Genomic DNA, 13,278 nt, shown 5'->3' on the forward strand with positions numbered 1-13,278 from the left:
TCTGCCACGCGCGCGCAGTGGGCTGTCTGCCTGTTCAGTACCGTCACTACTGCCATGTTATCGCACCAGAAAACTATACTTTTATTTTGCAATTTGTGCGCCCACACTGTGATTGCTACTAGTATGGGGAAAAGCTCCAAGAAAGCTATGTTTTTTACTAAACCCCCATCCCTCCATCCCTGTGGCCATGGGGCCGCGCACCAAGCGCCTTGCCAATACGCCCCGAAGCCCCATCCTCCGGACGCGTCCGTGAATATACCTAAGTCCTGATTTGAAACCGGCTCTTCTTGCCACATTGATACGCCATTAAAGTTGTCTAGAAAGCGGAGCCACATTGCAATTTCCGCCTTGATGGGTTGTGTTATTCTGATATGGTGGTACGGGCGCCTTACTCCCTTTGTCGCGTCTGCTAACCGTCTCAGAAAAGCCCTCCCCATTGGTATGACTCGGGTCGCAAAATTTAGACTTCCGATTATGGATTGCATGTTGGTCAGGGTGATCTTCCTGGATGCCAACGTCTGTCGCAGCATGTTCCGCAGCTTGCGCACTTTTTCAATTGGTAATCTTGACGTCATAGCCTGGGTATCTATCTCTATGCCCAGGAATGACAAGGTGGTCGCTGGACCCTCCGTCTTTTCTTGCGCCAACGGGACCCCGAACTCTTGTGCCAAGTCCTGAAATGTGGCTAGCAATTTTGCACAAGTGTTCCTGTTGACCGGGCCTACGAACAAAAAGTCGTCCAAGTAATGTACCACATTACTGTTCCCTGCCCGCCTTTGTAATACCCAATGTAGAAATGTGCTGAACATTTCAAAATATGCGCAAGATACGGAACACCCCATCGGCATACATTTATCAAAATAATATCTGCCCTTAAAGTGAAAACCCAGGAGCGGGAAACTATCCGGATGCACGGGCAGCAGCCGAAATGCGGACTTTATGTCCGCCTTGGCCATTATTGCCCCTTGCCCGCATCTCCTTACCAGAGCAATGGCTGCATCGAAAGATGTGTATTGTACCTTACAGGCAGCCTCTGGAAGGTGATCGTTAACCGAATCACCTGGAGGGTATGAAAGGTTCTGGATTAGCCGAAATTCACCTTGTTCCTTCTTAGGTACTACAGACAATGGTGAAAATATCATCTCTCGGAAGGGCGGGTCCACGAATGGACCCGCCATTCGGCCCAACTCAATTTCTTTCATAACCTTCAGGTGAACAATATCCGCATGTCTCCCTGCCGAAGCGGCATTCCCTAAACTTGCGCTCCTGATGCGCCCTTGAAACGGTATCTTAAAGCCGTCGCGAAAACCCTCCCTAAGCCTGGCAGCCTCCTCCCGCTTGGGGTATGCTGCCAGCCATTCTTCCATGATTGCCAATTTCACCGGCGAGCATGCCTTCTCCACCGCCTCATTGCTTTCCGCCTCCGCCAACCCCCCCCGCTGGCCAATGACCCTTCCTGGCGCATTTGCTCGCCGGGTGTGGTGCTGCGCAGATGGAACATATGTGCTTAAATTTGCAGTCATTAAAGGTACATCCCGCCTTGTTAAACCTCCAACACACTTTGCCATTTCCCCCGTCTCCCCACACCTTGGCATTTCCGCTGTCCCCCCATGAACTACTCCCTGGCGTTGCCGCTCCGATGCCTATCTTTCCCGCGGTGTGAGATCCACCTATATCGAGTACCTTACTGGACATCTGCCGTAACCACAGGCCCACGTCCTGTGTTCCCCATGACAAGCCCCTATTACCCTCCATCTTATCCCTAAACTGCTCGTCGTAGTTTAGCCAGCACCACCCTTGGTACTCCTTATAGGCCTCGAGTATCGCATCGGCATAGCTAAGCATGGGTACATACTGGGACGGGTCCCCCCTTCCTATCACGCTAATCATTCTGAGGTAGGCTCTGACCCAGTTAATGATATTCTTTGCTACCTTCACTTCCCCCCCTTTCTTCTCGTCCTTCTTTCCCTTCCTCTTCCTCTCCGATGCCCCTTTCCTGCCCTCTAAGATGGAGAAGATATCAATGTACTCCCTTTTCCTGATTTTGCTGCGCAAATCCCCCGGGACACTTTCCCATAGGTCGGCTAACGGGGGTAACGCTGCTACCACTGACGCGCCCGTGGTTACCCGCTGACCCATCGCCGCGGACCCTTCCTCCGCTCCATTCCCCTCTGTCTCGTCCTCTGACGAACTAGCGGAGGATTCACTATCGGGCCTCCTCCTCTTATTACCCTTTCTCTTTGCTGCTCCGTCCGTGTTCCGTTCTCCACCGCCTGTTCTCACTGTTGCCTCCGGTTCCACCGCTACTGCCAGTCGCGCTTCTGGCGCTCGGCTCTCACCCTCCTCGTCTGAGCTTGACGCGCCTTCGCCAATGTCCATCCCTGCCGACGCTTCCGCATTGCTCTTGTTCTGCGCCGCGATTCGTTTTCCGTGTTGTTGTCCCTTCTTGGTCGTCCTTCCGCGCGTTTGCGCTGACCCGGCCGATTTCTGTGCTCCGGAGTCACTGTCCTGTGTAGCCGCCGCTCCGCCGACTACCGGGCTGTACCATGGCGGTGGTACCTGCCACCATGGGGGGTACATGTGTTGCTGCCATTGCTGTGAGCCGTATGTGCTTCCGCCCTGGCCGCCTTGGGTCAATGCTTCCGGAGGTGGGCAGGCTGCCCCCATCGCTGACATGGCCCCTGCACCCATCGCTGGCATGGCTCCTGGACCCATCGCTGTCCACATGGGCCATCCCCACTGCGGCACTCCGCCCGCTCCCATTTCCCGCTGCGGCGTGGGCCCTCCGGGGTTGTTTTGTCCAGCCGGGGCTGAGTTATGCTGCCGCTGCCTGCCTCGACCCTTCTCCGCCCGGGCCGTCTCCGTCGGTCCTGCTCCCTTCTTGCTCCTGTTCGGCGGTCTCGGGGTCCTTGGGGCTCCCCCTCTGCCCTTCCCTTTGCCCAGAGCAGGGTCTGCCTGCTTGCCGTGTGGCTTCACGGCCTGCCGCTGCCGTGCACCCCCCCGTGCCCTTGCTGCTCCTCTGCCCGGCATGCTCGTGATTAATCCACACACGAAACTCTTTTAAATTTATTATTGTTATTTTGTTGTACTCACAGTTCGCAGTTTGCGGGGTGGGAGGGGGCGCTGGCCGAGTCCTTGCGTCGCTGCTGGCTCCGTCCCGGGTCCTTGTGCCGGCTGCCGTCTGCCTGATCCGCTCCGAGGGTCGTTCTGCGCCTTCCTAGGCTGCCCTCTCGCTGCTGCCACCTAGTATTCTCTCTGCTTCCGTCTCCCTTACTCACGTGGCCGCAGCGTCTGGTTCCTGCTGCCTGGTGTGCTGGCTCCTGCTGGCCAAAACTCACCGCTCCGGGAATCGGGGCTCGTGTCCTGCTCCCCCACGTGGTCGGTCCTCCCCACGTGGTCACCGGGCTCGCTCGCTACCGTGGGTCTCCCTCGGGTCTCCCCCGGATCTTCCACTGGCCTCCGCTTCGCTCCGTTCGCGTGGTTTATTTATCTATATATATTTTTTTTTTTTTTTTTTTTTTTGCTGGGTAGCGGCTCCGAGGTGCTCGCGCCGCCGATCGCTGTCCGGCCGCTGTTCGGGCCCTCTCTGCTTGCCCTTCCGCCTGCCGACCCCGATCCGAATATTGCCGACCCCGATCCGAATATTGCGAGCGCTGTCCCGGAAAAAGACCGGGCTCAGCGCTCGCTGCTGGTTAAAAGGGGGGGGGGCGCCAGCCTCGCGATACCAGCGAGGCTGACGTCACCCGCGCGATGACGCGGCGGCCTCGCCGTGCCGCGCGCGTCATCACGCTCCTCCCCCGCCCCCACGATGCCGCGGCCTTGCCGGGCCGCACTTGCGCTCGCGCCCCACTTCCGGACCCGTGCCGCCCTTGCGCCGCCGCGCGGCCTCCCGGTCCCCCAGGTGAGCGTCGTCGGAGGGGGGGGAAGGAAACCGGAGGGGGGGGAAGGAAACCGGCGGGGGGGGGCCCTCCCCTCGGCAAGCGCCATGTTAAAGGGGGGCCCTCCCCGCATGGCGCGACTCGGCCCCTACGAATCACAACCCATCTGCTCCACTTTAGGAGTCCCTCAAGGATCCTCCTTATCTCCGACTTTATTTAACATTTATTTACTCCCTCTTTGTCAATTATTATCTAATCTGAATCTAACCCACTATCTATATGCGGACGATGTCCAAATACTCATTCCAATTACCAAATCATTGCAAGAAACTCTTCATTTTTGGAATTCATGTTTTACTTCCATCTCCAATCTTCTTGCTGACCTCTGCTTAATTCTCAACACCAACAAAACTGAATTCCTCCTTATTACCCAAGATGGCAACTACCAACTCTCCAACTCTCAACCAATTCCAACACCTTCTTTTTCTCCCATAGTCAGAAACTTAGGAGTTATCATGGATAACCAACTCAATTTCAAAAGCTTCATCAGCAACACAGTGAAGGCCTGTTTCTTCAAACTTCAAGTATTAAAACGACTCAGACCTCTAGTTCACCCCAGTGATTTTAGATCAGTTCTGCAAGCAATCATTTTTTCAAAGATTGACTATTGTAATGCCCTTTTAATTGGTCTCCCAGCGACATCCCTTAGACCTCTTCAAATGCTACAGAATGCCACAGCTAGGATTCTTACAAAATCAAATAAAAGGGACCACATCACTCCAGTTTTAAAGAGTCTTCACTGGCTCCCTATAAAATATAGAATTTTCTACAAAACTTGTTCAATCATCCACAAATCCATCTACAAAAACTCCCCCTTGACCTCCGGATCCCTTTACAACTATATTCATCTTCCCGTCCATTGAGAGCTGCTCAACAAGGCTCTCTAAAAACACCTCCAATTAAATAATTTTCAAATAAAAGAGCCTTTTCCACAGTTGGCCCGAATCATTGGAACTCTCTTCCTTCAGACCTTAGACTTGAACAATGCCCAATTACTTTCAAAAAAAGGCTCAAGACTTGGCTCTTCACCCTTGCCTACGATTAATTGGACTTAATCCTTCCTATCCTCCCTGTCTCAGTTTATTATGTTTTTCACGACTAAACAACCTCAGATTTAATCACATATTACTCTAATCATTTTATTCAACTGTTACATGTTTGACTACCATTCTTTTATTGATGATTCTGTTATTTAAGGTTTCTATACCATAATGAGTTTTTAAATTGAGTAACATCCCAGTTATTCATTTCCTTGTTCTCTGTAAGACTCACTTTCAGTCATTTCAATTGTTCTCTGTAAACCGAAGTGCTTAGTGATTCTGTCTCTAGAACCTCGGTATATAAAAATGTTAAACAAATAAATAAATATCCTTAATTCATTCTTTGCTTTGTGCAGTTCTGTAGAAAGGTGTGCTATAAAAATGGTTAAATAAATAAAAGTTTTTTTGAGGACAACATTTCCAAATTTAATTTGGATTGCAGCTCTATAGCATGGCGTACAGTAAGGGCCCGATCCACTACAGCTTTTCTCCATGTTGTGTCTATGGGAAAGACTTTGATGAATCTTGCCCTAAATGCTGTATAAGAAAGGAGCATACCTTTGAGAAATGAACACAGGCGGGGACAGTGAATTAACAACCACTGCAAAAGAGTCCAGAGCGAACGAATTACCCCTGATGCAGAAGTAATTCGAAACATAGCATTATGTTGGGTTCCTGCTAAGCACTGCAGCCAAATGCTTGGGTTCCTGTTAAGTACTGAAACCGAAAAAGTTTTGGATAATGAAGACTATGATCACTTTTCTCTTTGGCTCTGATTTTATATGCATAAAAATGATACAAAACATTTTTTGAACTGCCGTGCTTTGATCCCCATGATTATAAATGACCCACACAAGCTTATGGGTAAATGTATGTCTATTTGCGGCCGGGTGTTATGATGGTCTCTCTCTAATTGTACGCTGATTTTGTGTGGATATTGATATTGCCAAATTAAAAAAAAAATTTGTGAATGCCAGAAATGGTGCATGGTCCCTATATGATACCTTCCACCATGGATTTTAAGTCCTAGTTTGCACATCATATAAATGTTATGGCCTTTGCATAATCCCTTTGTCATTACAGTCTAATGAAGTGAGGAATTCCATATAAAAACAATAAACTGCTCTTTGTTTGCAAAGCAAACATGCAGGCACCATCTGTGCCTGCTCACAGCTGCTGCAAGTTTATTGAGATTATGAAGAAGTAGAATATCATTTAATTAATAACTGAACATTGCAGGATACAGTCAAAAGTGTGCAGATTATAAACGTGGCAGGAAAAGAGAAGGCCCTCAAAACTGGATGTTCTAGGGAGATCTTCTCTTACGCTTCTACAGCCAAGAAATGCTGGATCCTGACAGGTCAATGTTTCTGTACATCTTTCAATTTTTGTATTAAAAAAAAAAGCATTTGAATTATTCCAGGTTTTTTGCATCATGTTGTCTATTATCTTCATGAATATGAATGTAACAGTGCAGGTAGTACTGAAGTATTACCATCTAAATGCTTCAGATACTAAAATCTCTTCGAGCCAGCTTTATGCTTCAATGACACTTCTGTGCCCACACGAGGTTCAGGTTTGATTCTCAGACTCTGCTACCAGAGGCAACATTAACGAGGGCAGGATGTAACTGGGCCGGAATCTGAGGCTTGGAGGAAAATAAGACGTTTCCAAAACAAACCTATCATGAAGCAACTGTTTCCTTGTAACTTTATTAAACAAAAATGCTGGCTGCTTCTAGGAGAACAGTACCGGCTGCTTCCAGCTTCTGTCAATAGCTGGCACCATGAATAGTATCAATAAATTTACTGGAGCTGCAGTAGGTCAATATGGTAAATCTGTAGGATTACCCTAAAAACAAGCAGCCACCATTGTACCTGTCACTCAACATGTGTCTGGGTTTCTCTATACTGTGTCCTTCCTAAAGGCTTACTTTCAGCCGACCAGATGATAAGCTATCTTAAGTTCTGAGTATGAGGGGCATCCCTGTGAAGAAGAGCTGTTCTCATTTTTGGCTACACGAGAAAATGCCATTTTCAAATTACCTACAATAATGCAATGCAGACTGTTTGCAAAACCTCCTTCTGGAACTGGGAAAGGGAGGAGCAGATACAAAATAGATTATATGTTCTTGTCAAGGAAAGTGCCCCACCTTTAAAACTAAAATCAATTCAGAACGTACCTTTGAATCAGGAACAAAAGTATCTATTATTTCCCCGCTGGAGAAGTTCATGGCGAAACCTTGCACTGGAACCATCTCACCATGGTATGACATTCCGTTAACCGCGTACAGCACACCACCTGCAACTGCAAACACCATCATTTGGTGACTCAAGAGAGCAGATATTCTATTCAGAAGTCACACACACGCTCCAGAGCACTATCAAAACATTCTTGAAGACACATTATTGCAATCTTTAGAATTGTACATGTGAAAAACTCCTCTCTTTGGATCATGAAGGAGTTGTAAACGTGAAGAAAGCAGGAGTTTTATTCTAGGAAGCTGGAGCGAAAATGCACCAGGTGTCTGAATTTTCTTTTATTCGAGCCTATCTATCCAAGTCAATATACAGGAACTGAAATAGCATCTGACAAGGGAAAAAGCACTCTGCCACACAACTACCGCCCCTTGGGCTGGAATGCAAGCAAGGTGAGAAGATGTGCCGGCAGCATCAGAGAAAAACTGCTACCTATTTTACAGGAGAATAATAATAATAATTTGGATTTTTAGCTTGCTTTTCCAACTAACGCCAGTGAATGGAAAGCAGCACATTTTATATAATATCAAAGGAAAGTTGCCTTACTTTCAAAAAGCCAATTTATGTATTTTTCTGTAGCAGATTTTGTCCAGCAGATCGAGCTAGATTCATGTAACAGTCTCTCAGTCTGTTTTTTTTTTTTGGAACACTGCATGACTTATAGCTTACACAGGCACAGACATCAACAAATATTTTCCACAGACAGAGCCAGCGCCCTGCCTATTACTTCTGCCCAGTGATGCAGCTCTGAAAAGTGACATAGCAGGCCTGCTTCTAAACAGCAATCAGTCCACAATCACTGCATTTGTCACAGCTGGCACCCATGCCCTCATCATCTAATCCATTATCTTGACAGCTTCATCCCTTTCTTGTAATAAAAAAGTAGTCCTGACAACAAAAACTATTAACTCCAGCTGTATGAACTTCAGGGGGGGAAAGAAGGAACCAGATGAAGAAGAGGCCCAAAGGCAAAAACAGTATTTTGGGTTTTGTTTTTTTTCAGTGCTGTTTAGGAAGGGCTAGGTCTGGAAGTGGACTCTCTGCTTTCTTGGCTTGGGGATGACATGTACAGAGGCAGATCACATAACTGGGGTTATTATCAGAGTGTACACACGGAAACATGAGGCTGTTAAATAATTACGTTTTTCATCTTTTTAATTGTGTGTGTGTGTATTTTGTACATGATTTTTTATTACATGTGCCACATACCATGTTTCCTTTTACTTTTGTGGCCCTGTCAGAGTATGCAGAGTTTTTTTCAGGGTACACTTTTATACCTGTGCGTGCAGTCTTGTATATGCTATGATGTTATATCATTTGGTAGCTCTGTTGGACAAGTGTATTAACTTTTTCTTTTTTAAGAGTTAGTCTTCTCCTTTAAAAAATAAAACTCTTTCCCAATGTCTGTTGAATGCATCTGATGCTCTTTTTTTGCTTAGGCTTTTTAAAAAATGTCTTTTATTCATTTTGGTTCTTTATTTTTTTCTTGTTTATGTTTCCATTACCTTCTCATTATCCCTATTTCTTCCCTTTCCAATCTTTCATGTTTTCCAAGTCTCCTCCATATTGCTGAATTCTTTGATACTTTCACACCATTTTCAACATTACCTTCACTAATTGCTCTAATTCTAATCCATCTCTCTCTCCATCACTGTCTGTCTCTGCAGCTCTCTTTTCTCCCTTTGTCTCTCGTCCTTCAGTCTTCCCTGAGTCCGTGAAGAACGGTAGCATTGGGAGCAGTGAATGTGCACAGCCCCGACTTTTCCCTCCTTGTGCCACATCTCAAAAAAGATATAGTTGCGATGGAGAAGGTACAGAGAAGGGCAACCAAAATGATTAAAGGGGATGGAACAGCTCCCCTATGAGGAAAAGCTAAAGACGTTAGGACTGTTCAGCTTGGAGAAGAGACAGCTGAGGGGGGGTATGATAGAGGTGTTTAAAATCATGAGAGGTCTAGAACGAGTAGATGTGAATCGGTTATTTACTCTTTCAGATAATAGAAAGACTAGGGGGCATTCCATGAAGTTAGCATGGGGCACATTTAAAACTAATTGGAGAAAGTTCGTTTTCACTCAACGCACAATTAAACTCTGGAATTTGTTGTCAGAGGATGTGGTTAGTGCAGTTAGTGTAGCTGGGTTTAAAAAAGGGTTGTTTAAGTTCTTGGAGGAGAAGTCCATGAATTGCTAGGGAATAGCCACTGCTTTTACTGCCATTAGTAGCATGGGATCTACTTAGGGTTTGGGTACTTGCCAGGTACTTGTAGCCTGGATTGGCCACTGTTGGAAACAGGATGCTGGGCTTGATGGACCCTTGGTCTGACCCAGCATGGCAATTTCTTACGTTATGTTCAAATGTCTTGGAAAGATAGAGCAACGGCAGGAGGAGAAACAGCAGCAGTGAAGAGCTGTGTGATCTCTTGCAGCTCCTGTCACCCCTCGCCACTATGGTCAGCATTTCAGTGCAATACCATGAGATGCAGTAAGAAAAGCATTCTGAATGTGCCACACTCAAAATTGTCACTGCAGTTCAACTCTAACAATCAGGCCAATACAGTAAGGAGCGGTAGGAGGAGGTGTGTTAGTGCCGGGCGCACCCGCGTTTGCCGCACACACAGTAAGGATCACCTACCGCTCGATACTGTATTAAAATTGCATGCAAATACTAGCCGCGTCCAACGCGCGTCCATGAAGCACAATCCATTTTACTGTATAGGCACTTATACAGCGCCTATACAGTATCCTGGGTGTGCTGGTACCTGTCATTTCAAATGACATTTGAAATGACAGGTACCAGGAAGTGGATACAGGAGTAGGACTGACTGACCCCCTGACTCCCTAACTCCTCCCCCTCCAGGACTCCTTCCTCTCAACAGGCCAGGCCATCCTCGCCCTGAGCCCCAGCCTCCCCCTGACTCCCCCCATAACTTTCCGCCAGCCCCCGCTCACCTGCCCTGGCTGCGTCCATCTCCCGCGCTGACAGCTCCGGAGCAGCCCCAGTCCTCTCTCCCCTCCTCCCGGGGGCAGCCGGCGGCAGCGAGAGCGGCTTCGGCAGCCCGGGGCGGATCGGGCGCTCCCCATGGCTCCCTATTCTCTAAAAGGTAATGCGTGCACGCCGTGACCTCGGACGTCCAGCCAGTCGCTCAGGTCACGGCGTGCGATGTCCGAGGTCACGGCATGCACGCATTACCTTTTAGAGAATAGGGAGCCATGGGGAGCGCCCGATCCGCCCCGGGCTGCCGAAGCCGCTCTCGCCGCCGCTGGCTGCCCCCGGGAGGAGGGGAGAGAGGACTGGGGCTGCTCCGGAGCTGTCAGCGAGGGAGATGGACGCGGCCAGGGCAGGTGAGCGGGGGCTGGCGGAAAGTTTTGGGGGGAGTCAGGGGGAGGATGGCCTGGCCTGTTGAGAGGAAGGAGTCCTGGAGGGGGAGGAGTTAGGGGGTCAGTCAGCCCCTGGGGCTGCTCAGGAGCTGTCAGCGCGGGAGATCGGCATCCATGGATGCGGCCAGGGCAGGTGAGCGGGGGCTGGTGGAAAGTTTGCTTGGTCTTGTCCCGGGGAGTTAGGGGGTCAGGCAGTGAAGCAGGGCTGGTTGGGGCTGCTCCGGAGCTGTCAGCACAGGAGATGGACGCGGCCAGGGCAGGTGAGCGGGGGCTGGCGGAAGTTTGCTCGGTCTTGTCCCGGGGAGTTAGCGGGTCAGGCAGTGAAGCGGGGCTGGCTGGGGCTGCTCCATGGCCCGTGAAATTTCATCTCGGCTTGCCTGACGCTCCACACTAATGCAGGGGTAGGGGTAGGCGGTAAATTAGCAGGTTAAACGCACGGCAAAACTGCAGGTTTAAAAAGCGATAATCGGGCCGCGCGTTACTGTATGGGAGGGAATAGCTAATCCGATCATTTACATCTCATATACATGCCACGGGCGGAAAGGGTTACCCGTTGATTTAAAGAGGCGGTAAGGATGGGTTAAAGGGGATAGTGAATTGCGGGTTGGACTAACACGGCCAAATTGTGAGTAGAAAGCGGGTTAGAAGCAGGGTAACTGCGGCCACACTTTACTGTATTGGCCTGAATGTATTCTTGTTAGAGTAGCCGTAGTTCAAGGAGGAGGGATGCAAAGGGCAAATGTCTGCTTTAGTAATGACCTCCGAATAAGAAGTGAAAGCTTAACTTTAACAAGCTGGGTGAGAAGACCATGTGTACACAACAAAGCATAACAGTTTGAATAGCTAACTACTGTGGTCCTGCCAAAAATTAATTGAATTATCCCCAGAGGTGGACTATTCAGATATATGTGAAGCAGCTGAAGCCAATGTATTTAATGCATCTGCTGGTAAAACTATTCATATTTGTAGCATTCACTCAGAACAACTCCATAGTGGAAGGATCAATATTCCATCAAGGATCGACTGAGAGAGACCGGATAGCAATTCAACTCTGACAAATGAGAGGTCAAAATGTCAAAACCACTCATGCGTGCATTCATTGAAGGGACCAAAACAATCAAACTTTCTGAAATGGATAAAAACACGGTCTTTTCCTCTGCCTTTGTCCATTTAACAGTAAGCCTCATCTGCTACTTGTCTGAATGCTTGCAAACATTTTCATCCAATTCCCTAAACTCCTGGATCCCTTACCGCACTGCCCCTTCTCTTCTACAAGGAAGGATGAACAATGAAACCCTAGAGTAGTCTGATATGGAGTCCATCCAGCATAAGACAACACCATGAAGCAGACTTCTGTTTGTGTTATATACAGTGTGTCCCTGACCATCTTGGACACAATGGATTCTGAATCCCCAGAATTACATTACATTTTCAATTTATATGTCACCCCTCCTCCAAAAAGGACCCAAAGCTGCTTATAACAGAACATAACGAACTATCAAAATACAATGGCACCCTCCAAGTCAATTTCCTCAAGTGAGTTGATGATTTACCCCACTCAAACTTCTCATTTTAAGACAGCAATGGCCATTTCTAAGTACTGGTGGATACAAACCCAGATTACATCTTATTGTGCTATCCCTTGACCAAACTTGCATGTCTTTTGAGTCTATGTATTAGGACTGTCATATCATAACCTTGGTATGTTTTGGTTTTTTTAAATTTATATTCTGCTTTTCAGCACTTCAAAATAAATTAGATTTAGTTACTGTAGGTATTTCCCTATCCACAAAGGGCTTACAATCTAAGGGGATTATTTACTATGCATTTTTTCCTATTGACACAGAATGGGAAAAAATCTTTCGTAAATAGGCCTCTTAGTTTGCAACCTGGTTTGTATATCACTTTGAAAAATGTTCTAAAAAATATATACATATTTTTTAATTTGCTGAGAATTTAACTAGCATAGCAATAATAGATCTGAATAACTGACAATGTGTAATCAGACTGGATTTAACTAGAAGGTTACAACATACAGAGAAAAATATCTTATAAGTTTAAATTCACTGGGTTACCATATGATTACCATATAGTTGTAGATGCATTTATATGGCTTCTTTGTTTATCCTCGGTGATACAACATTATCATACTGAAGTGTATCACTTAAATTCAATAAAAACTAAAGATGATGTACTGGGAATATGGTCCAAAGGTATTGGACCAGTTGCTTCTACATAGCAACTGACAAATTAAACAAGCAAATTAAAAGCATCTGCATGGATATTGCTACTGTCGGCACCAGTTGAAAGGACCAAGCAGTTTTGTTCAGCTCAATTTGTTTCTACGCTTGAAAGCTAATCACAAAATGTATTTAGTTCAATAAAAGATAGCACTTTATTTATTTTGTTTATTAGCCTTTCTTTCTGTGCTTTAATGCACTACTATTCATTCTGAATTCTCTTCTGTTTGTGTTGATTGTAGGGATGTGCAGAGGGACCACATACGTTACATTCGGTATTCTTCAGAGGGCAGATACATTGCATTCGGCAAGGGGGGCCCCACAATCCGTTCATGCATTCCATTCTGATGTGTTTCCCGGCTAAAATTTAATTAACTACAACCCCCCACCCTCCTGACCCTCCCAAGACTTGCCAAAACTCCCTG

General features: G+C 47.2%; 1 protein-coding gene across 3 annotated transcripts in view; it reads right to left on the bottom strand.

Annotated features, from left to right (window-relative positions):
• PAM (peptidylglycine alpha-amidating monooxygenase) overlaps nucleotides 1-13,278 on the bottom strand; it is a 780,628-nt gene that overhangs the window by 78,789 nt on the left and 688,561 nt on the right. For all 3 annotated transcript variants that reach the window (XM_029572646.1, XM_029572654.1, XM_029572664.1), the window contains one exon: nucleotides 7,161-7,285. In XM_029572646.1, the coding sequence (XP_029428506.1) occupies nucleotides 7,161-7,285 (125 nt within the window). The remainder of the gene's footprint in view (nucleotides 1-7,160; nucleotides 7,286-13,278) is intronic.

The sequence above is a fragment of the Rhinatrema bivittatum genome, chromosome 1, assembly GCF_901001135.1.
Source record: "Rhinatrema bivittatum chromosome 1, aRhiBiv1.1, whole genome shotgun sequence".
NCBI lineage: Eukaryota > Metazoa > Chordata > Amphibia > Gymnophiona > Rhinatrematidae > Rhinatrema > Rhinatrema bivittatum.